General features: G+C 44.9%; 1 protein-coding gene across 1 annotated transcript in view; it reads left to right on the forward strand.

Moving 5' to 3' along the window:
• Positions 1 to 23,144, forward strand: part of LOC126158346 (agrin-like) — a 566,092-nt gene that overhangs the window by 362,387 nt on the left and 180,561 nt on the right. The window contains exon 6 of the mRNA XM_049916436.1: positions 1,774 to 2,022. Coding sequence (XP_049772393.1) covers positions 1,774 to 2,022 — 249 coding nt within the window. The remainder of the gene's footprint in view (positions 1 to 1,773; positions 2,023 to 23,144) is intronic.

Consider the following 23,144-nt stretch of genomic DNA (forward strand, 5'->3'; position numbering starts at 1 on the left):
CATTACATGTTGGAAGTGGTGCCTTATGCAATTGACAATGATTTTAGCATGATTTTATTTTATTTTACGTCAGTGCAGCCGTAACAAATTATAAGTAGGCCCATGGACTTACCATCATTATAGGACTAATAACAGTAAGATTCCATAATAGCGGATTCCAGTAGAAGATTCAGTTTTCGTTTGGAGGGACACGGCTAGTTACATCTACATCTACATTTATACTCCGCAAGCCTCCCAACGGTGTGTGGTGGAGGGCACTTTACGTGCCTCTGTAATTACCTCCCTTTCCTGTTCCAGTCGCGTATGATTCGCAGGAAGAACGACTGCCGGAAAGCCTCCGTGCGCGCTCGAATCTCTCTAATTTTACATTCGTGATCTCCTCGGGAGGTATAAGAAGCAATATTTCGATACCTCATCCAGAAAGGCACCCTCTCGAAACCTGGACAGCAAGCAGAGCGCCTCTCTTGCAGAGTTTGCTAAACATCTCCGTAACGTTATCAGGCTTACCAAATAACCCTGTGACGAAACGCGCCGCTCTTCTTTGGATCTTCTCTATCTCCTCTGTCAACCCGACCTGGTACGGATCCCACACTGATGAGCAATACTCAGGTATAGGTCGAGCGAGTGTTTTGTAAGCCACCTCCTTTGTCGACGGCCTACACTTTCTAAAGACTCTCCCAATGAATCTCAACCTGGTACCCGCCTTACCGACAATTAATTTTATATGATCATTCAACTTCAAATCGTTCCATATGCATACTCCCAGATATTTTACAGAAGTAACTGCTACCAGTGTTTGTTCCGATATCATATAAGCATACAATAAAGGATCCTTCTTTCTATATATTCGCAATACATTACATTTGTGTATGTTAAGGATCAGTTGCCACTCCCTGCACCAAGTGCCTATCCGCTGCAGATCTTCCTGCATTTCGCTGCAATTTTCCAATGCTGCAACTTCTCTGTATACTACAGCATCATCCGCGAAAAGCCTCATGGAACTTCGGACACTATCTACTAGGTCATTTATATATGTATTGTGAAAAGCAATGGTCCCATAACACTCCCCTGTGGCACGCCAGAGGTTACTTAAACGTCTGCCGACGTCTCTCCATTGATAATAACATGCTGTGTTCTGTTTGCTAAAAACTCTTCAATCCAGCCACACGGCTGGTCTGATATTCCGTAAGCTCTTACTTTGTTTATCAGGCGACAGTGCGGAACTGTATCGGACGCCTTCCGGAAGTCAAGGAAAATGGCATCTACCTGGGAGCCTGTATCTAATAAATCGAGTTGGGTCTCACACGATCGCTGTTTCCGGAATCCATGTTGATTCCTACAGAGTAGATTCTGGGTTTCCAGAAATGACATGATGCCCGAGCAAAAAACATGTTCTAAAATTCTATAACAGATAGATGTCAGAGATATAGGCCTCTAGTTTTGCGCATGTGCTCGACGACCCTTCTTGGAAACTGGAACTACCTGTGCTCTTTTACAACCATTTGGAACCTTCCGTTCCTCTAGAGACTTGTTGTACACAGGTGTTAGAAGGGGGGTAAGTTGTTTCACGTACTCTGTGTAGAATCGAATTGGTATCCCGTCAGGTCCAGTGGACGAGTTAACAGGTGTAGAAACGTAGTTTGTCTGCTGATTTGAGCTAGCGAGCGAGCGCAGGACTACCTTCGTGACGTACGCGCCGCCGCCTGTCTTTGTCGTAGGCCTCGGTTGTGGTGGACGGCAGGCAGTGACATCGCTCGTTGTACGTACTGCTAGGCACGTCGACGGAGGCGACGGGCCCGCCGGACCCCTGCTCGTCGCTGTCGTGCGGCGAAGGCGAGGAGTGCGTGGTGTCCGGGGAGGGCGTGGCGTCGTGCCGCTGCCGCGAGAGCACGTGCTCGCCCGAGCTGGCGCCCGTCTGCGCCTCGGACGGCAAGACGTACTCCAACGAGTGCGCGCTGCGGCGCGAGGCCTGCCGCACGCACCGCGCCGTGCGCCTGCTGCACCACGGCGCCTGCAACCTCGGTACGTCTGCCCGCCTCCCAGTCCAGCGCTCTGCCTAGCAGCTGCCGCCTCTTGTCTCATCTGTGGCTCGCGTTTGGGTAAATAACTGCCAGGTCTTCAACGCCTGTACTAGAATGTCTTACAACGTGGTCAGTAAAAGCGGTAAGGAAATAAAAAATTCAACGTCATCATCGTCATCGGCATCGAGGGTTAAAATAATCTCTCGTTTGAAACTTCCTGACAGATTAAAACTGTGTGCCAGACCGAGAATCGAACTCTGGGCCTTTGCAAAGACAAAGGTCCCGAGTTCGAGTCTCGATCCGGCACACAGTTTTAATCTTCCAGCAAGTTTCATATCTGCGCACACTCCGCTGCAGAGTGAAAATCTCATTCTGGAAACATCCCCTAGGCTGTGGCTAAGCCATGTCCCCGCAATATCCTTTCTTCCAGGAGTGCTAGTTCAGCAACGGTCGCAGAAGAGCTTCTGTGAACTTTGGAAGGTAGGAGACGAGGTACTGGCAGAAGTAAAGCTGTGAGGACGGGGCGTGAGTCGTGCTTGGGTAGTTCAGTTGGTAGAGCACTTGACCGCAGAAAGCAAAGGTCCCGAGTTCGAGTCTCGGTCCGGCACACAGTTTTAATCTGTCAACAAGTATCGTACCAGCGCACACTCCGCTGCAGAGTGAAAATCTCATTCTGGAAACATCCCCTAGGCTGTGGCTAAGCCATGTCTCTGCAATATCCTTTCTTCCAGGAGTGCTAGTTCTGCAATGGTCGCAGAAGAGCTTCTGTGAAGTATGGAAGGTAGGAGACGAGGTACTGGCAGAAGTAAAGCTGTGAGGACGGGGCATGAGTCGTGCTTGGGTAGCTCAGTTGGTAGAGCACTTGCCCGCGAAAGGCAAAGGTCCCGAGGTCGAGTCTCGGTTTGGCACACAGTTTTAATCTGCCGGGAAGTTTAATATCAGCGCACACTCCGCTGCAGAGTGAAAATCTCATTCTGGAAACATCCCCCAGGCTGTGGCTAAGCCATGTCTCCGCAATATCCTTTCTTCCAAGAGTGCTAGTTCTGCAAGGGTCGCAGAAGAGCTCTGTCAAGTTTGCAAGATAGGAGACGAGCTACTGGCAGAACTGAAGCTGTGAGGACGGGTCGTGAGTCATGCTTGGGTAACTCAGTTGGCAGAGCACTTTCCCGCGAAAGCAAAGGTCCCGAGTTCGAGTCTCGGTCCGGCACACAGTTTTAATCTGTCAGGAACTTTCATATCAGCGCACACTCCGCTGCAGAGTGAAAATCTCATTCTGGTAATCTCTCGTTTGTTCTGCCAAATATTTGTCTGCCCTTCTCTTCTTTGACTGACCGCACTTCCTCCTTTCTTATTGGTCAAATGTTTGAGTGGAGCGAAAACCAGACTCTCTAGAAATTAGACAATGAATTTCTGAACGAATTTGGGTAGCCAGACAAAGAGAGAGAAAGCTACAATTCACTAGTGTGAGATCTAGTTTTAAAAAGAAAGATTTAATTGTTTGAAAGTAACAAGGTAATTAAGAAAATTTGATTACTTATTTGAGCCGAAATTGTGCCTAAATTTTTGTAGCCGAACAAATAGCACTAAATTGACATATCAGGTATCAAATTCGCCACCATGAGATCTACAGTACTTCCAGAAAAAATATTTAATTGCTTGAAAGTAACTTGGGTAATTAGAAAAAACGTATTTAGTCTGTTTTCCCCGTCGCAGGTTCGAGTCCTTCCTCGGGCAAGAGTGTGTGTATTGTCCTTAGCGTAAGTTAGTATAAGTTAGATTAAGTAGTGTGTAAGGTTAGAGACCGATGACCTCAGAAGTTTGGTCCCATTAGACCTTACCTGTCCAGGAAATATTACAGAGAGGATTTTTGTCCGAATTTTCATAGCCAAATGAAGCGTGGAAAGCGAACAAATGATGTGTCATACTGACCAACGTGAGATTTAGTTTTTCACAAAAAACTTTTAATTGCTGGAAAGCAAGCGCCGCGCGGGATTAGCCGAGCGGTCTAGGCGCTCCACTCATGGACTGTGCGGCTGATCCCGGCGGAGGTTCGAGTCCTCCCTCGGGCATGGGTGTGTGTGTTTGTCCTTAGGATAACTTAGGTTAAGTAGTGTGTAAGCTTAGGGACTGATGACCTTAGCAGTTAAGTCCCATAAGATTACACACACATTTGAACATTTTTTTGGAAAGCAATCAGGATAATTAAGGAAAACTAACTCAGTGGTTTCAGGGAAAATTATTGTCAGACTTCTCATAGCAAAATGAAAAGTCGAAAATGGAGGAATGCGGTATGAAAATGAGCAGCGTGAGATCTAATATTGCAAAAAAAGTTTAATTACTTGAACTTAATTAAATTAAGAAAAACTTAGTTGGTGATGTGAGAGAAAATTAAAATATTTTACAAACAGCGGCTGCTTGGTATGTGAGTGAAGAGTCAAAAAAACATCAAATAAGAGCATAAATAGAAACTTACATAATTTCTCTTGATCTATATACTCTTAATAGAATACCGAACGATACTTAAATACATTACACATATCAAAAAAAGTTTAGCATCATCTCGGTTCCCGAGAGTTCCGGAACCTCTACAGAAAATTGGAATAGAGATCAATATAAACATCATTTCTGCCCTTTTTATTGCTCATGAAAGCCACACATTTCATGTTCTGCGACCATACAGCGAGACCTTCAGAGGTGGTGGTCCAGATTGCTGTACACACCGGTACCTCTAATACTCAGTAGCACGTCCTCTTGCATTGATGCGTGCCTGTATTCGTCGTGGCATACTATCCACAAGTTCATCAAGGCACTGTTGGTCAAGATTGCCCCACTCCTCAACTTCGATTGGGCGTAGATCCCTCAGAGTGGTTGGTGGGTCACGTCGTCCATAAACAGCCCTTTTCAATATATCCCAGGCATGTTCGATAAGGCAGATGTCTGGAGAACATGCTAGCTACTCTAGACGAGCGATGTCAATATCCTGAAGGAAGTCATTCACAAGATGTGCACGATGATTGCGTCCATGAAGACGAATGTCTCTCCAATATGCTGTCGATACGGTTACACTATCGGTCGTACAGCCTTTATGGCGCCTTCCATGACCATCAGTGGCGTACGTCGGCCCCACGTAATGCCACCCCAAAACAACAGGGAACCTCCACCTTGCTGCACTTGCTGGACAGTGTGTCTAAGGTGTTCAGCCTGACCAGGTTGCCTCCAAACATGTCTCCGACGATTGCCTAGTTGAAGGTATATGCGACACTCATCGGTGAAGAGATCGTGATGCCAATCCTGAGCGGTCCATTCGGCATGTTGTTGGGCCCATCTGTACCTCGCTGCATGGTGTCGTGGTTGCAAAGATGGACCTCGCCATGGACTCGGGAGTGAAGTTGCGCATCATGCAGCCTATTTCTGACAGCTTGAGTCGTAACACGACGTTCTGTGGCTACACGAAAAGCATTATTCAACATGGTGGCGTTGCTGTCATGGTTCCTCCGAGCCATAATCCGTAGGTAGCGGTCATCCACTGAGGTAGTAACTCTTGGGCGGCCTGAGCGAGGCATGTCATCACCAGTTCCTGTCTCTCTGTGGCTCCTCCATGTCCGAACAACACCGCTTTGGTTCACTCCGAGACGCCTGGACACTTCCCTTGTTGAGAGCCCTTCCTGGCACAAAGTAACAATGTGGACGCCATCGAACCGCGGTATTGACCGTCTAGGTATGGTTGACCTACAGACAACATGAGCCGTGTACCTCCTTTCTGGTGGAATGACTGGAACTGATCGGCTGTCGGACCCCCTCTGTCTAATAGGCGCTGCTCATGCATGGTTGTTTATATATTTGAGACTGTGTCTGTGAACCGGGGTGATGAAAAACTTTTTTGATGTGTGTATATCACATGTTACTTGAACAAAAAATGAAAGAAAAAACTGAAGAATGCAGGCAAATGTTTTGTATATTATTTACCTAAAAGTAAGAAATGAAATAATGAGAGAAACATGTGACATGCTTTTAAATTACGCTTTAGTCGTGTACATAAAATGAGGTGCCAATTGAGAGTTTAAAATTCGATGTTTGAGACAGAATCTTAGAATATTAAAGATTACGAGGGCATATTTGCCTGGCTGAATTTCACTTTGTGGTCTCCTTACGTCACTGACATTTGAGCATGGTCTCAAGCTGCATTCAAAGGCGTGTCAGATGTATCTAATGTATTTTATTTCTATTGGTGACAGGACGGAGTGTTAAACAACATTATATGAGTATTTACGTCATTTCCATACTAATTATTAGAGATATTACAAATCGTATGTTTTTAGGTTGGGTAGAACCACGAAGTACATGTGGAAAGAGCATGCCATTTATGCTTGTTTTCCCCTTGATAGCAGGTCAGTTATTGTAGTGTGGATGCATGGAAGCAAAACGATCTGGCAGGCGTAGTCCACTTAGTTGTGCAGTTACAACCGTGCAGCAAACATCAGGTCGTACAGTTTGTGACGTGTTCGAGAAAAGAGTGTTCAACACAGAAAATACAACCAACACAATGATGTGTGTAAATATTAAGGTACCACATATAAAAATAAACGCAACTATACCAGTTACATCCTTTATATACTGCCGTACTTTATAATTGCAGCATCATAATGCATGCATGCAACAAACGTCAAATTCGTATGACGTGTGCAACGTGTTTGCTTAGACAATTGGTTAGCACCGAATCGCAACTGCAAAACATATTGATGTATATAATCCGCATATAAGGAAAGATGACACAACGGGTTTCTCATTTATAAATCATATTTCAGTGTCGGTGCTTTGTGAGAAGATCTTGTTGTGCCTCACGCAAGAAGGTGACAAGTCCATCTGCAGGTGTCCGAATTCGACGGTGGCAGGATCGTGGCCTTTCGAGACGGTGGTTTATGGTAATTCTATACTGCTGCTCGCTTTGATCGACATACGAGAGGTGCCATGCGATTATGGAATCTATGGGTTCAGGAGGGCCATACTCAACGGCATACAGGATCTCAGTGACCACAGGCGACTAGCGCCCTAGAGGACAGGCATATTATTCGGGCGGCCCCGCAAGATCGCTACGTACTGGGTGATTACAAGTGCATCTGCTTACGGAGGTATGTCGCAGCTCGTGATCTTGCGGTAGCGTTCTCGCTTCCCGCGCACGGGCAGGGTCAGGGATTTTCCCTGCGTCGAGATGACTGGGTGTTGTCGTGTCACCTTCATCATCATCATTAATACCCATTACGGTCGGAGGAAGGCAATGGCAAACCACCTTCGCTAGGACCTTGCGTCGTCCCCAACGCTCGCCGGAGTATGGGACGTCATCATATCATCATCATCATCATCATCATCATCATCATCATCATCATCGTCATCACTTACGCAGGTCCATTGTGGGCTGTAATCATCGTACGGCAGCGAAACTTGGTAGAGATGCTAATGCGTAAATAAGGAAGCGATTTACGTTGGAGAGAAAATAAGTTCCAATTGTGGCCACCAAATCTGGTGCTGTACACTATTCATATGACGGTATGTCATCCACGCTCTTTTGGCAATCCATTACGCGAGTGAACAGTATCGAGGTGAGAGGCCGTAGCTATTAGCGAAACTGTTGTAAGTGAACGAGAGTAATTACAGAGCTGCATTATAGGATTACTGTCGACTGAAAGATCTGACGAGAGGTCCGATCACATTAAATGGTTTAAAGAAGATGATAATGAAATTCTGAAACACGGGAGAGCTCGCTGTGGCACCTGGGAGAGGGAAGTATCCTGAAGTTACTGACGAGGTTGCTGTTGCTGTAACTGCCCATGCACCTGTGTAGTGCTAGTTCTCGTGCAGTTTCACGAGAACTGTCCATCCCGTGCTCAACAATACGAATGTGTTTGCGAGCTATTTTACACTGGTACCCATACAAGATGCAGACGCTGCAGCAAGTGAAATCTCACGAACAATAGCAACGTTCTGAATTTGCTCTTGTTTCTGGCAGCGATCGATGATGATATGTGGTCGAGCAATATTACACAGAGTGTCGAGACACATTTTACTCTACACGGTGTAGCGAATACGCAGAACTGCCGAATTTAGGGTACTGTTAAAGCACTTACAGTGCACGCAGAGTCACTGCATTGGCCGTATGTGATTGTGTGCTGTGGATTCATAAGCTCCTCTATTCTCGATCCGTTGCCCTGATAGCCTGTCAGGTGTCCCGTGACTTCTTCACGTAATCGATACCTCCTTGTACAGCGTGTGATTCCTGTTTTGGAAGAGCGCAATTGTGTGGAAACCACTGTTTTTATGCAAGATGAGGCAACAACTCACATCGCTCACCCAGTTAATATCAGCTTAATGCAATCTTCCACGAACGGGTGATTTCCAGAGGCTTTCCAGATGCATGGCCTGGAAGATCATCGATCTGAATTCGTATGACTTCTGGCTCTGGGGACATCTAAAAGAACGCGTTTACCGCCCTGACACGTTCTGTTTCAACTTGATCCGAAGGCCAGTATAGAGGAATATGCTGCCCAAGTTTCATTGGAACTGCTGCGAATAGCTGTCGATAAAGTCGTTTCACGGATGCAGCACCTCGTTGACGTCTCCCCAACTCATCCTGAACAAGTTGTGTAAGCAGTCATTAATAATAAAATCAAGATTATGCCATTCTCGCTTCTTTGACCTTTCCGCCCAAGTCCCGATCCTAATCTATTATGTTACGAAAACATTCCTATACGTCTCTTTGCATTCACCAGATTTGCGCCAGGTGGCCATAATTGGCACTAATTCTTTTTCTAACGTAAATCGCTTCCGCATTAAAGCCTTAGAATATCGTATTCTATAGACTATAGGACGCACATTTTTCTTCTTAAAATTGCCTCCTAAATTCAGGTGCGTCTTATACTCGAAATTAAAATAAAAGTTTCCAGTGTTTGATTTAAAATCCCCTCCGGTGTTAAAAATGGGCATATATTCGACGCCGCGGGAAACCTATCTCTATCGGGCGAGATTGGATTCAGCAGGCAGGAGCACTGCACTGATGCGACGAACATGGGTTGCGGGGATTCACAAGCTTGTTAAAACTGTCTCCCTCCCACCCAACCATCACAAGCCTAGAAGATTGTCTAGCCTATGATGCCTCAATGCAGTCTACGCTACCAGTGAACTTGAACTGAAAGTGATTTACGTTATCGGTAACACTACAACATTTTTGTTAGAAGCTAGTTTCGTAATGAAAAAGAAAAAATAAAGGTATTCTTATGATGCGGGCTGTAAACTGAAAGTAACAGCATATGCAGAAGAACATGGAAATAGAGCAACAGAGCGGCATTCCAGCCTACCACCAATGGAAAAAAAAACATTCGCCATTGACAGGCTAATAAACTGAAAGAAATGAGGAAGACCGAATGTGCAAATAGAGGACTGAATGCAAAATGGCCAAAACCAGAGGATAACGTATTGAAATTGATTTAAGGACATTGTCAAAATGACATTGGAATTAATACAAAATGATACAAATACACGCTCGTAAGCTAGCGCTACGGTGGAACTTTACAGACTTCAAAGGTGGTGTTGCCTGTTGCTACAGGTTTGTGAACCGTCATGGACTTAGCATTCGAATCAAAATCAAAATAACTCCGAAAATGCAACAAGAGTGTGGTGTCACCGCCAGACACCACACTTGCTAGGTGGTAGCCGTTAAATTGGCCGCGGTCCGTTAGTATACGTCGGACCCGCGCGTCTCCACTATCAGTGATTGCCGACCGAGCGCCGCCACACGTCAGGTCTAGTCTAGAGAGACTCCCTAGCACTCGCCCCAGTTGTACAGCCGACTTTGCTAGCGATGGTTCACTGTCTACATACGTTCTCATTTGCGGTCAGCCGTCTTCAGGCTGCTGCCTCGGAGTGTAGCGGCAGTGGGGAGTCTGGTGCGTCGCATGGTACACCCCAGGTGTTACATGCTTCACCCACTGTCCCTGCTGTCGAGACATCTTCGCGGTTACCGGGCGCGGTTGGGCCACCCTCTCCCCAAGGGGAGTGGCGGGTTCAGTGGCGTTCGCGGCGCACGAAGCGGAGGGTAAATGTGGAGGCTGGCCGTGTGGCATCGCCCGCTCTGCCTGTGAGTGGACATGTGGCCGCTCCTTCAGCAAGGTCCGAGCAAGCACACGGGGGGAGGGGTTTATTAGTTATTGGGAGCTCCAACGTTAGGCGGGTGCTGGAGCCCCTTAGGGAAATAGCGGGAAGGTCGGGGAAGAAGGCCAGTGTTCACTCTGTCTGCTTGCCGGGGGGTCTCATCCGAGATGTGGAGGAGGTCCTGCCGGCGGCGATAGAGAGCACTGGGTGCACCCGACTGCAAATTGTTGTTCATGTCGGCACCAATGACTCTTGCCGTCTGGGTTCAGAGGTCATCCTCAGTTCGTACAGGCGGTTGGCGGAATTGGTGAAGGCGGAAAGCCTCGCTCGCGGGGTGGAATCAGATCTAACTATTTGTAGTATCGTTCCAAGAACCGACCGCGGTCCTCTGGTTTGGAGCCGAGTGGAAGGCTTAAACCAGAGGCTCAGACGATTCTGCGGAGATCTGAGGTGCAAATTTCTCGACCTCCGCTATCGGGTGGAGAAATGTAGGGTCCCCCTGAATAGGTCAAGCGTGCACTACACGCCGGAAGCGGCTACAAGGGTAGCGGAGTACGTGTGGAGTGCACATGGGGGTTTTTTAGGTTAGAGAATTCCCTCCATAGGCCCGATAAGACGCCTCCTGAGACGCGGTAAGGTAGGAGTAGGCAAAATGCAACAGGGAATAACAATATTAATCTGCTAATAGTAAACTGCAGGAGTGTCTATAGAAAGGTCCCAGAACTGCTCTCATTAATAAACGGTCACAACGCCCATATAGTACTAGGGACAGAAAGTTGGCTGAAACCAGACATAAACAGTAATGAAATCCTAAACTCAGATTGGAATGTATACCGCAGAGACAGGCTGGACAGTGAAGGGGGAGGCGTGTTTATAGCGATAAGAAGTGCAATAGTATCGAAGGAAATTGACGGAGATCCGAAATGTGAAATAATTTGGGTGAAGGTCACGGTTAAAGCAGGCTCAGACATGGTAATTGGATGTCTCTATAGGCCCCCTGGCTCAGCAGCTGTTGTGGCTGAGCACATGAAGGATAATTTGGAAAATATTTTTAGTAGATTTCCCCACCATGTTATAATTCTGGGTGGAGATTTTAATTTGCCGGATATAGACTGGGAGACTCAAACGTTCATAACGGGTGGCAGGGACGAAGAATCCAGTGAAATTTTTTTAAGTGCTTTATCTGAAAACTACCTTGAGCAGTTAAACAGAAAACCGACTCGTGGCGTCCGCAGCTCGTGGTCGTGCGGTAGCGTTCTCGCTTCCCACGCCCGGGTTCCCGGGTTCGATTCCCGGCGGGGTCAGAGATTTCCTCTGCCTCGTGATGACTGGTTGTTGTGTGATGTCCTAAGGTTAGTTAGGTTTAAGTAGTTCTAAGTTCTAGGGGACTGATGACCATAGCTGTTAAGTCCCATATTGCTCAGAGCCATTTGAACCATTTGAACCGACTCGTGGCAATAATATATTAGACCTTCTGGTGACAAAGACCTGGACTATTTGAAACAGTTAACGCAGAACAGGGAATCAGCGATCATAAAGCGGTTACTGCATCGGTGATTTCAGCCGTAAATAGAAATATTAAAAAAGGTAGGAAGATTTTTCTGTTTAGCAAAAGTGACAAAAAGCGGATTACAGAGTACCTGACGGCTCAACACAAAAGTTTTGTCTCAAGTACAGATAATGTTGAGGATCAGTGGACAAAGTTCAAAACCAGCGTACAATATGCGTTAAATGAGTATGTGCCAAGCAAGATCGTAAGAGATGGAAAAGAGCCACCGTGGTACAACAACCGAGTTAGAAAACTGCTACGGAAGCAAAGGGAACTTCACAGCAAACATAAACATAGCCAAAGCCTTGCAGACAAACAAAAATTGCGCGAAGCGAAATGTAGTGTGAGGAGGGCTATGCGAGAGGCGTTCAATGAATTCGAAAGTAAAGTTCTATGCACTGACTTGGCAGAAAATCCTAAGAAATTTTGGTCTTATGTCAAAGCATTAGGTGGATCAAAACAAAATGTCCAGACACTCCGTGACCAAAATGGTACTGAAACAGAGGATGACAGACTAAAGGCCGAAATACTAAATGTCTTTTTCCAAAGCTGTTTCACAGAGGAAGACTGCACTGCACTGCACAGATGACAAAATGGTAGATATCGAAATAGACGACAGAGGGATAGAGAAACAATTAAAATCGCTCAAAAGAGGAAAGGCCGCTGGACCTGATGGGATACCAGTACGATTTTACACAGAGCACACGAAGGAACTTGCCCCCCTTCTTCCAGCGGTATACCGTAGGTCTCTAGAAGAGCGTAGCGTTCCAAAGGATTGGAAAAGGGCACAGGTCATCCCCGTTTTCAAGAAGGGACGTCGAACAGATGTGCATAACTATAGACTTACATCTCTAACATCGATCAGTTGTAGAATTTTGGAACATGTATTATGTTCGAGTATAATGACTTTGCTGGAGACTAGAAATCTACTCTGTAGGAATCAGCATGGGTTTCGAAAAAGACGGTCGTGTGAAACCCAGCTCGCGCTATTCGTCCACGAGAATCAGAGGGCCATAGACACGGGTTCACAGGTAGATGCCGTGTTTCTTGACTTCCGCAAGGCGTTCGATACAGTTCCCCACAGTCGTTTAATGAACAAAGTAAGAGCATATGGACTATCAGACCAATTGTGTGATTGGATTGAAGAGTTCCTAGGTAACAGAACGCATCATGTCATTGTCAATGGAGAGACGTCCTCCGAAGCAAGAGTGATTTCAGGTGTGCCGCAGGGGAGTGTCATAGGACCGTTGCTATTCACAATATACATAAATGACCTTGTGGATGACATCGGAAGTTCACTGAGGCTTTTTGCAGGTGATGCTGTGGTGTATCGAGAGGTTGTAACAATGGAAAATTGTACTGAAACGCAGGAGGATCTGCAGCGAATTAACGCGTGGTGCAGGGAATGGCAATTCAATCTCAATGTAGACAAGTGTAACGTGCTGCGAATACATAGAAAGATAGATCCCTTATCATTTAGCTACAAAATAGCAGGTCAGCAACTGGAAGCAGTTAATTCCATAAATTATCTGGGAGTACGCATTAGGAGTGACTTAAAATGGAATGATCATATAAAGTTGATCGTCGGTAAAGCAGATGCCAGACTGAGATTCATTGGAAGAATCCTAAGGAAATGCAATCCGAAAACAAAGGAAGTAGGTTACAGTACGCTTGTTCGCCCACTGCTTGAATACTGCTCAGCAGTGTGGGATCCGTACCAGATAGGGTTGATAGAATATATAGAGAAGATACAGCGGAGAGCAGCGCGCTTCGTTACAGGATCATTTAGTAATCACGAAAGCGTTACGGAGATGATAGATAAACTCCAGCGGAAGACTCTGCAGGAGAGACGCTCAGTAGCGCAGTACGGGCCTTTGTTAAAGATTAGAGAACATACCTTCACCGAAGAGTCAAGCAGTATATTGCTCCCTCCTACGTATATCTCGCGAAGAGACCATGAGGATAAAATCAGAGAGATTAGAGCCCACACAGAAGCATACCGACAATCCTTCTTTCCACGAACAATACGAAACTGGAATAGAAGGGAGAACCGATTAGAGGTACTCAGGTACCCTCCGCCACACACCGTCAGGTGGCTTGCGGAGTATGGATGTAGATGTAGATGTAGACGACAGTTTAGCATAGCCTTCAGCTACGTCATTTGCTACGACCTAGCAAGGCGCCATATTTAGTTACTAGAATGTATTCTGAACACATATTGTGAATCATGTACCGTCAGGAGCGACGTTCATCATTAATGGATTAAAGTTAAGTATCAAACTGATTATGTCCGCTTTCTGAATTCTAATTGCTTGTCATGTTCCAGACCTCACGTCAGTATAGTTCTTCCCTCCTCACGCCAGCCTGCGTGAGCTAAAACGCTTGCATTTTGGCCTCCATTCGTAACACGGTGTTGGCTCTTCAGCCAACACTACAAAGAGTATGAAGAGAAAAATATTATCTTTCCATTGCTTTAACATCCAAACAAAAACAGTGTGGAAATAAGTCAAATAGCGAATAAGCAAGAAACTCCTCTGACATTTGACGTGCCGAGTAACAGAACTGTTACCATAAAAGGTGCTAAAACTGTAGCTATATGAACAAGTGGACATGAAACCGTGCACTACACTCTTGTCTTTTCAGTTGTGTTGACGGTACTAAACGTCATCCAATGATCATTTTCAAGCGCAAAACAATGTAAAAAATGTTCCCAAATACATCCAGGTGTTGTTCATGTAAATGACAAGGGTTGGATGGACGAGGCTGGTGTGAAATTATGGATAAACAGAATATGGGGAAGAAGGAAAGGTGCTTTATTGAAGAAAAAAAATGGCTCTGAGCACTATGGGACTCAACATCTTAGGTCATAAGTCCCCTAGAACTTAGAACTACTTAAACCTAACTAACCTAAGGACAGCACACACACCCATGCCCGAGACAGGATTCGAACCTGCGACCGTAGCAGCCTCGCGGTTCCGGACTGCAGCGCCAGAACCGCACGGCCACCGCGAACGGCGCTTTATTGAAGAACAGCTCTCTTCTCGTGCTAGGTCATTTTGGTAGTCATTTGAAAAATTCTGTGGAAGACAAATTGAGACATGAAAATACAGAGCTTCCTGTTATTCCGTGAGGATTTACTTCAGAATTGCAACCTCTTGATGAGTCGGTAAATATACCATTTACACTGTATATGAGAGAGGAATGGAACAAATGGATGATGGATGAAATCCGACATGAAGTCAAGCCGAAGGGAGCCTTAAAACCACCTACAATCAGATAAATGTATCAGTGGATAAAACAGTCGCGGTCTAGAGTGAAAGGAGACAACGTTAAATCCTTCAAGAAGTGCGGCGTAAGTAACGCTCTCGACAGCAGTGAAGACCATCTTATATATGGAATGGACAACGATGACGACGAAGAGGAGGAAGAAGAAGAAGAAGAAGAAGAAGAAGAAGAAGAAGAAGAAGAAGAAGAAAGAAGAAAGTTCACATGGCGATTCTGGGGGGTTTTAAAGTTCGGTTTTATAACTAAGAATTTTTTTAGTCTGGCTTTGCAGTCTAATAACAAAAATGGTAATTTTTAAACTGACGTTCCTGATAGTCCGTTGCGTCTTTTTTCCCGTAAAATACGGTACCTACCAAATTTCGTTTCTATACGATAATTATAGCCCGCACTGGACCTCTGTGAGTAATTTCACTTAAATTAGAACCACCCAGTACCTTGCGCCAGGAAATGGACTTGCTTACAACAAATCAGATATTGAAACGGACAGTTGTGACAACCTCTGGAGGACCACGAACAGTCATCACAACTGTCGTTGTAGCTTAGTTCGACGCGGTGGCAACACAGAGAGGCGCACTGTCAGTTGTGCGCCAGCAACAACACTGCTCTCAGGGGCTGCATCACGCTGTCATTTAAGAAGAGTACGTGTTCTGCGCACAGCATAGCGGATACGTATCCGTGTGTGGAAGCTCCGAAGAGAATAAAGCTTGCCAGACTGTATTCGTCGAAGTAATAGTGGCCCAGCACCTGCTCCGACGAAAGGAGACGTCGTTAGATACGCAACACTGTCACCCCCAGTTTGGGTAGTCGGTAATCTGAAAGGCAGCTGTTGCATTTCTGACGTGTTAAGGATATACCCTGTCTTAATGGTCTCTGTAATGTCGAACAAGATAAAGAAGACCGCAATTAGCCCGTGCTTTCCTGATCTATGTCGACAAAGAGATTGTTCGACTGTTGGCCGGGCTAGGACGTTCTACTGGTCTATCGCTCTGTACACTCTCAAATCATCTACAAATGAAACTATAACTCGAAATTAATTCGCTGACTGTGAATTCCTTGACATCAGCTGTATTAGGTATATATCTACAACCCAACAGTCACGCAGGAAACCTTTTGGCGGACCGGGACAGCGATAGACGATGTATAAGCAGTGTGACACATGGGAGTCTGGGTCGATTCGGAGGGCGTGCACGGATAGCCGAAGTTGTTAACGCGACCACTTGCGATAAGCGAGACATCCGAGTTCGAGTCCTGGTTTCATATGTCACTGAAAGGAAGCAGATCTTTACCCAATACACCTGCGGTCAAGGAATTCGCACTCAGTGAATTAAATTCAAAGTATTCCGTACGGCTGTGAGTAGTCAACGCTGTCTTTTCTTTCAGCCATGCATGTAAGTAAATCATAATTTCCTCGTACTATAATCTACACGCATATCAAATAAAATTTCGTTAATTGGTATCCTCCCTGGCGTTGCAATTTTGATGGCCAGCAGTCTCCCAGTAACAGAACCAGAGCCCAAGAAAGAAACGGTTATCATTAATGCAAAGTTCAAATATAAACAAAATCCAGTCAATCGAAAGCATTCAACTGTTATTGTTGTTGTGTCCTCAGTCCGAAGACTGGTTTGATGCAGCTCTCTATGCTGCTCTATTCTGTGCAAGCCTCTTTATCTCCTAGTAACTACTACAATCTACATCCATCTGAATCCGCTTATTTTACTCACCTCTTGGTTTCCCTCTACGACTTTTAACTCCCCGCTTCCCTCCAGTACTAAACTGTTGACCCCTTGATGTCTCAGAATGTTTCCTACCAACCGATCTTTTCCTCTAGTCAGGTTGTGCCACAAATTTCTTTTCTCCCCAATTCTATTCCACACCTCCTAATTAGTTACGTATCTATCCACCTAATCTTCAGCGTTGTTCTGTAGCACCACATTTCGAAAACTTCTATTCTCTTCCTGTCTAAACTGTTTATTGTCTATCTTTCACTTGCACTCATTGCTACACTCCATACAAATACTTTCAGAAACGACTTCCTATCATTTATATCTATACTCGATAGTAACAGATTTCTCTTTTTTAAAAATACTTTTCCTGCCATCGCTAGTCTACATTTTATATCCTCTTTACTTCGGCCGTCACTTATTTTGCGGCTCAAATAGCAAAACTCATGTACTTCTTTAGGTGTCTCATTTCCTAATCTAATTCCCTCAGCATCACCTACTTTAACTCCATTCAATTATCCTCGTTTTGTTTTTGTTGATTCTCCTTTCAAGACACTGTCCATTCCGTTCAACTGCCCTTCCAAGTCCTTTGCTGTCTCTGACAGAATTATACTGTCATCGGCAAACCTCAAAGTTTTTGTTTCCTCTTCCTGGACTTTAATTCCTAGTCCAAACTTTTCTTTTGTTTTCTTTAGTGCTCGCTCAGTGTGCAGATTGAATAGGATCGGGGATAGGCTACAACCTATCTCACTCCCTTCTCAACCTTTGCTTCCCTTTCAAGCCGATCGATTCATTCAGCTGTAATATTCCGAATTCCAAGGTCCAGCGTTCGATCTTAAGGTGATCCTAGGATTCATTATTACTTAGGCTATCGCTTCTTTCATATCTGGAAATATTCGTTAAAGCTAAAAAAAAGTCACAGCCTGCTCAATTAAACTGTAGGTCTCACAATAGCTGGCTGGGCGAGTCATTTCTGGGATGGATAAAGTCAAAGGCATACCATCCTTAATACGTCGATCTGCTGTACAAGCCAATCACCCCGTTGAAGAAAGCTTTGCGTATACGGTACGAAATAAACAGAACATAAACTACCTGTCATGGAGGCATGACTTAATTTTCCAAAGAAAATGCAAAACGGACATAAAATGTATATAAACACATTCACGTGGGTTTCTATAGAGGAAACGTCAAATTAATAAAAGAAACATATAAAAAGTAAATTTATTTCAAACCTCGCTCTTAAATTTATGTGATGAAAGCATCAAAAAGTTTCACACACGCTTTCATACTGCTGTAAAATATCGTAAATGCAATAATCAACAAAATTTCTCGACAAGTATGAACTGACGTGTTGTGCATACGACTTGCTTTCTTTGCGATTATTATGAAATACGTGAGCTTCCTAGACCACACTGTGAAAACAACGCATTTTAAATAAAATTGTACTAGTTAGAGACTATATTATAGAAAACGTTAGCATATTTCCGTGAATACTTCTAATTTTTAAAAGTCAGACATTAGTATTGGGTGTCTCATTATTAAAACAGGAACTTCGACAAACTCTCAGTTCTCACACAAACTTCGTGTTCGAACAGAAGCAAAGTACCAGATAACTGTTTCGAGTACGTATTTGGAAACGTAGTGAAATAATAATTATGGAGAGGTTGTATGTTTTTATTCTGTAACTGACATAATACATCGTACGCAACGAACGGATAACGTATATGCAATATTAACATTGACATTGCTTTCTTTATAACTGTGTCTCTTTAGAAAATGTAGAAATGTATCATACAGTATACACGAGCCACTTAGTGATTAATTCTGCGTAAATAGTTCAGGGATAGTTCCACTTTGTTCAACGCCAACTCTTTATGTCACCGAAACCTTTCCATTTGCACTAGCAGATATTTATGTATATAAACAAACAATTATGCACACAATTTAAGGTCCTCATTTGTGCTGCATACTTGTTTTAGCACATTGCTATTTCAAACATAAATCGAGTTAGATATTGTATCTTTTGTGGTGTGCACATGTATGATAGAGGATAGAGCCTTCTTCAGCAACGACAAACATAGTATGCCTGACTAGGACGAGACCCTGTCAAGTTGCTTACATTGGCAGGTCTTTCTTCCGACTGTGATATACTTGTACGATTTGTCTCAAAGCTTCCATCTGCCACCGCCTATTCAAAATGTTCAAATGTGTGTGAAATCTTATGGGACTTAAACTGCTAAGGTCATCAGTCCCTAAGCTTACACACTACTTAACCTAAATTATCCTAAGGACAAACACACACACCCATGCCCGAGGGAGGACTCGAACCGCCTATTGCCTATGTTCTAAAGTCACTAGAAACTCCCCGTAATATATCGCTGGACAGTCATTCCGGCGAGAAAGGAAATTGCGCCGAATGGCTGCTTCCAGATTTGAGACCCAGTCTAGCAAACAGTTTGAATGCGTGAGGGTGTTTCACAATGGCCTACATCCCGCTACGGTGTGAAGTAATCGTTCTGGAATAAGAAACTCGGTAATCCTGTCGGTACTATATCCTCGGTCTACGAAGACTCTTGGCGAGTTGGCTGATGCGACTAGCTGAATCGACTGAGGTCTACCGACAGTGAATGAATTTCTGTCTCTCCCAACCGTTTTGTTTAATCTGTCTCTGTATACTAAAGCATACGTGATACACAGAGTTAACGTTCGCTGAGATGTTACATGTATTAAAATAATCGTGTATACTGACATATTTTGTCCACTAAAAAGAGTATTGTTTGCTACGTGAAGTTGGTAGCTACCGGCAAGAAAACAACAGAAATCAAAGACATTCTATTTCTATCGATTCAGCTACTCACATCAGCCGTCGTCGAGAGTCTTCGTAGAGTGCGCGTGTAGTATTGTCTTCGAACCGATTTGACACAGCCCGTCACGAATTCCCCTCCTGTGCTAACCTCTTCATATCAGAATAACATTTGCGCACTAAGTTCAAAAATAGTTCAAATGGCTCTGAGCACTATGGGACTTTACATCTGAGGTCATGAGTCCCCTAGAACTTAGAACTTGAACCTAACTAACCTAAGTACATCACACACATCCATACCCGAGGCAGAATTCGAACCTGCGACCGTAGCGGTCGCGCAGTTCCAGACTGAAGCGCTTAGAACCGCTCGGCCACAGAAGCCGGCGCGTACTAAGTCCTCAATGATCTGTTGGCTGTATTTCAACATCTGCCTTCCCTTGCAGCTTTTACCCTGAGTAGATCTAGCAGAGGTTGAAAATACCGCTTCAGTTATAATTTTTTTTATTTTCACACGACCAGTTTCAGACTGTTATAAGCCCATCCTCAGGTGTCGTATTGGAAATAGTAAAAGACGGGAGATAATTTTCACACTCCGCAACACACATAAAAAACAAAACAAAAATTGTATTCCATTTTTAAGTTTTAAAAACTTTTAAAAACATTTCGAAACAGCCGGTCGGGCTAGGTGCTGTGGAACCTGTGTCAATGCGCAAGTGGTGCCAGACAGTACTACGGACGACTGCCTGGGTAGGGAACATATACAAATGGTATCACGACACTTACACTGTACTGTGGTCCCCGAGCGCCGCGTGTACCAGGCGCGGTGTGTTGACTATGAGCGCAGAACAGGGAGTAGCGGAAGCGAACCACTAAATTCAAATTGTGAACGGCCGGGCAAGTGGTCCCGCGTTCTTCTCTCCGTCAATAGATGGCAGTACTTCTGCACTTTGTTTTACCAATTTACCTCCTCGTTCGCATCCGCTACTCCCTGTTCTGCGCTCATAGGCAGCACACCGCGCCTGGTACACGCGGCGCTCGGGGACCACAGCACAGCGGAAGTGTCGTGATATCATTTGTATATATTCCCTAACCAGGCAGTCGTCCGTAGTACTGTCTGGCACCACTTGCGCATTGACACAGGTTTCGCAGCACCTAGCCCGACCGGCGGTTTCGAAATGTTTTTTAAAAGTTTTTAAAACATTTTAAGGATTTTTTTTTCTTTTATGTGTGTTGCGGCGTGAGAAAATTATCTCCCGTCTTTTGCTATTTTCAGTACGAGACCTGAGGATGGGCATATAACAGCCCGAAACCGGTAGTGTGAAAATAAGGAAATTTACAACTGAAGCGGTATTTTCAATCTCTGCTATAATGCTCAGTTGCGTATGTTCTTCCAACAGGATTGTTTCTGAGTAGATCTCTCAAGAATCATGTTAGTAATTCCTTGATGCCTTAACACATATCCTATCGTTTTGTCCCTCCTTCTTGGCAATGGTTTCCACATGTTCTGTGGAGGACCTCCTTCTACATCTACATCCATACTCCGCAACCCACCCGACGGTCCGTGGCGGAGAGTACCTTGAGTATCTCTATCGGTTCTCCCTTCTATTCCAGTCTCGTATTGTTCATGGAAAGAAGGATTGTCGGTATGCCTCTGTGTGAGCTCTAATCTCTCCGATTTTATCCTCATGGTCTCTTCGCGAGATATACGTAGGAGGGAGCAATATACTGCTTGACTCCTCGGTGAAGGTATGTTCTCGAAACTTCAACAAAAGCCCGTACCGAGCTACTGAGCGTCTCTCCTGCAGAGTCTTCCACTGGAGTTTATCTATCATCTCTGTAACGCTTTCGCGATTACCAAATGATCCTGTAACGAAGCGCGCTGCTCTCCGTTGGATCTTCTCTATCTCTTCTATCAACCCTATACGGTACGGATCCCACACTGCTGAGCAGTATTCAAGCAGTGGGCGAACAAGCGTACTGTAACCTACTTATTCCTTATCTTATCAGTCCACCTGATTTTGTGTAGCTTTACATTTCAAACAATTCGATTCTCTTCTTCTCCAGTTTTCCCACAGGCCATTATTCACTTCCGTACAATGCTGTGTTCCTGACGTACATTCTTGTAAGTTTCTTCCTCAGATTAACGCCACTGTTTGATGTTAGTATACTTCATTTGGCTAGTAATGTCCTCTTCATCTGTGCTAGTGTGCTTTTCATGTCCTGCCTGCCAAGTGCTATCTTTCTTCCAATGAAGTCGAATCACTTCACCTCGTTACTTCGTTGTCCCAAGTTCTGATGTTAAGTTTATCGGTAATATCATTTCTGAAACTCCTCAGTACTTTCATCATTTTTCAGTTTACTCTCTATCTATAGTGCGTTCTCTCGACATGTCCGAGAGAACAGACTCCGTCTTCATATATACAGTTAAGGCTCACCGGCCATGTGCCCAAACTTACGGAAATCGGTAAAGCCGCGACAAATTAGTGTAACGGGCAGAGGCAGTACAAATATAGTGCGGGACAATAAGTTGGGAATGTGGGTCTCACTGGAGGCGTGTCAGAGACAAGTCCCTGCAGTCGCACTATCCTCTGTGTCCTCGGTGGCTCAGATGGACACCAGCACGGTAGCTCAGCGTGTTTGGTCAGAGGGATAGCTGCCCCCTGTAATAAAAAAAAACTGAGTTAATGGATCAACAACGAACTGAAACGAGTGTCTTGCGACGTCTGCCCCGAGCAGATGCAACGAATTAAAACGAACAAAATGAGATTAAAAAAAAAGAAAGAAAGATGGATAGAGCGTCTTCCATGTAGGCAGGAGATCCCTGGTTTGAGTCCCGGTCGAGGCACACATTTTCAACTGTCTCCGTTGACGCATATCATCGCCTGTATACAGCTAAGGGTATTCATTTCATTGTATTGATTTAACTGTAATTTCATTCAACAGTGCCTTCCGAGCGAGGTGGCGCAGTGGTTAGCACACTGCACTTGCGTACGGGAGGACGCCGGTTCTAACCCGCGTCCGGTCATCCTGATTTAGGTTTTCCGTGATTTCCCTAAATCGCTTTAGGCAAACGCTGGACGTTTCCTTTGAAAGGGCATGGCCGGTTTCCTTACCCATCCTTTCCTAATCCGAGCTTGTGCTCCGTCTCTAATGACCTCGTTGTTGGCGGGACTTTAAGCACTAACCTCCTCCCCGTCCTTCGACAGTGCCTACAGTTCTTCCTCGTTTTCACTGAAGATAGCAGTGTTATCAGTGAATATTATCACTGATATCCTTTCGCCTTGAATGTTAATCTCATTCCTGAACCTCTCTCTTATTTCCCCCGTTGCTTCTTCGATGTGCAGATGGAACAACAGGAGCGAAAGTCTACATCCCTGAGTTACACCCTTTCTAATCTGGGCACTTCGTTCTTGGTCGAGAATATGAATTAAAAACACGAGGCGCGTTTTGCACAGTTCACGTTTCGTAGTACCCGTCCGAAACGGGAGAGCCATTGTGTTCTGGACGAGTCATTTCATTTAAAGGAAACTGCACACGCTGATGAAGAGCTGTTGTTGTTGTTGTTGTTGGTAATTAAAATCTCACGGCCTACGCAGCCGGCTGGCGGGCGGAGACCAACCTGT

Source organism: Schistocerca cancellata, chromosome 2, assembly GCF_023864275.1.
Source record: "Schistocerca cancellata isolate TAMUIC-IGC-003103 chromosome 2, iqSchCanc2.1, whole genome shotgun sequence".
Lineage (NCBI taxonomy): Eukaryota > Metazoa > Arthropoda > Insecta > Orthoptera > Acrididae > Schistocerca > Schistocerca cancellata.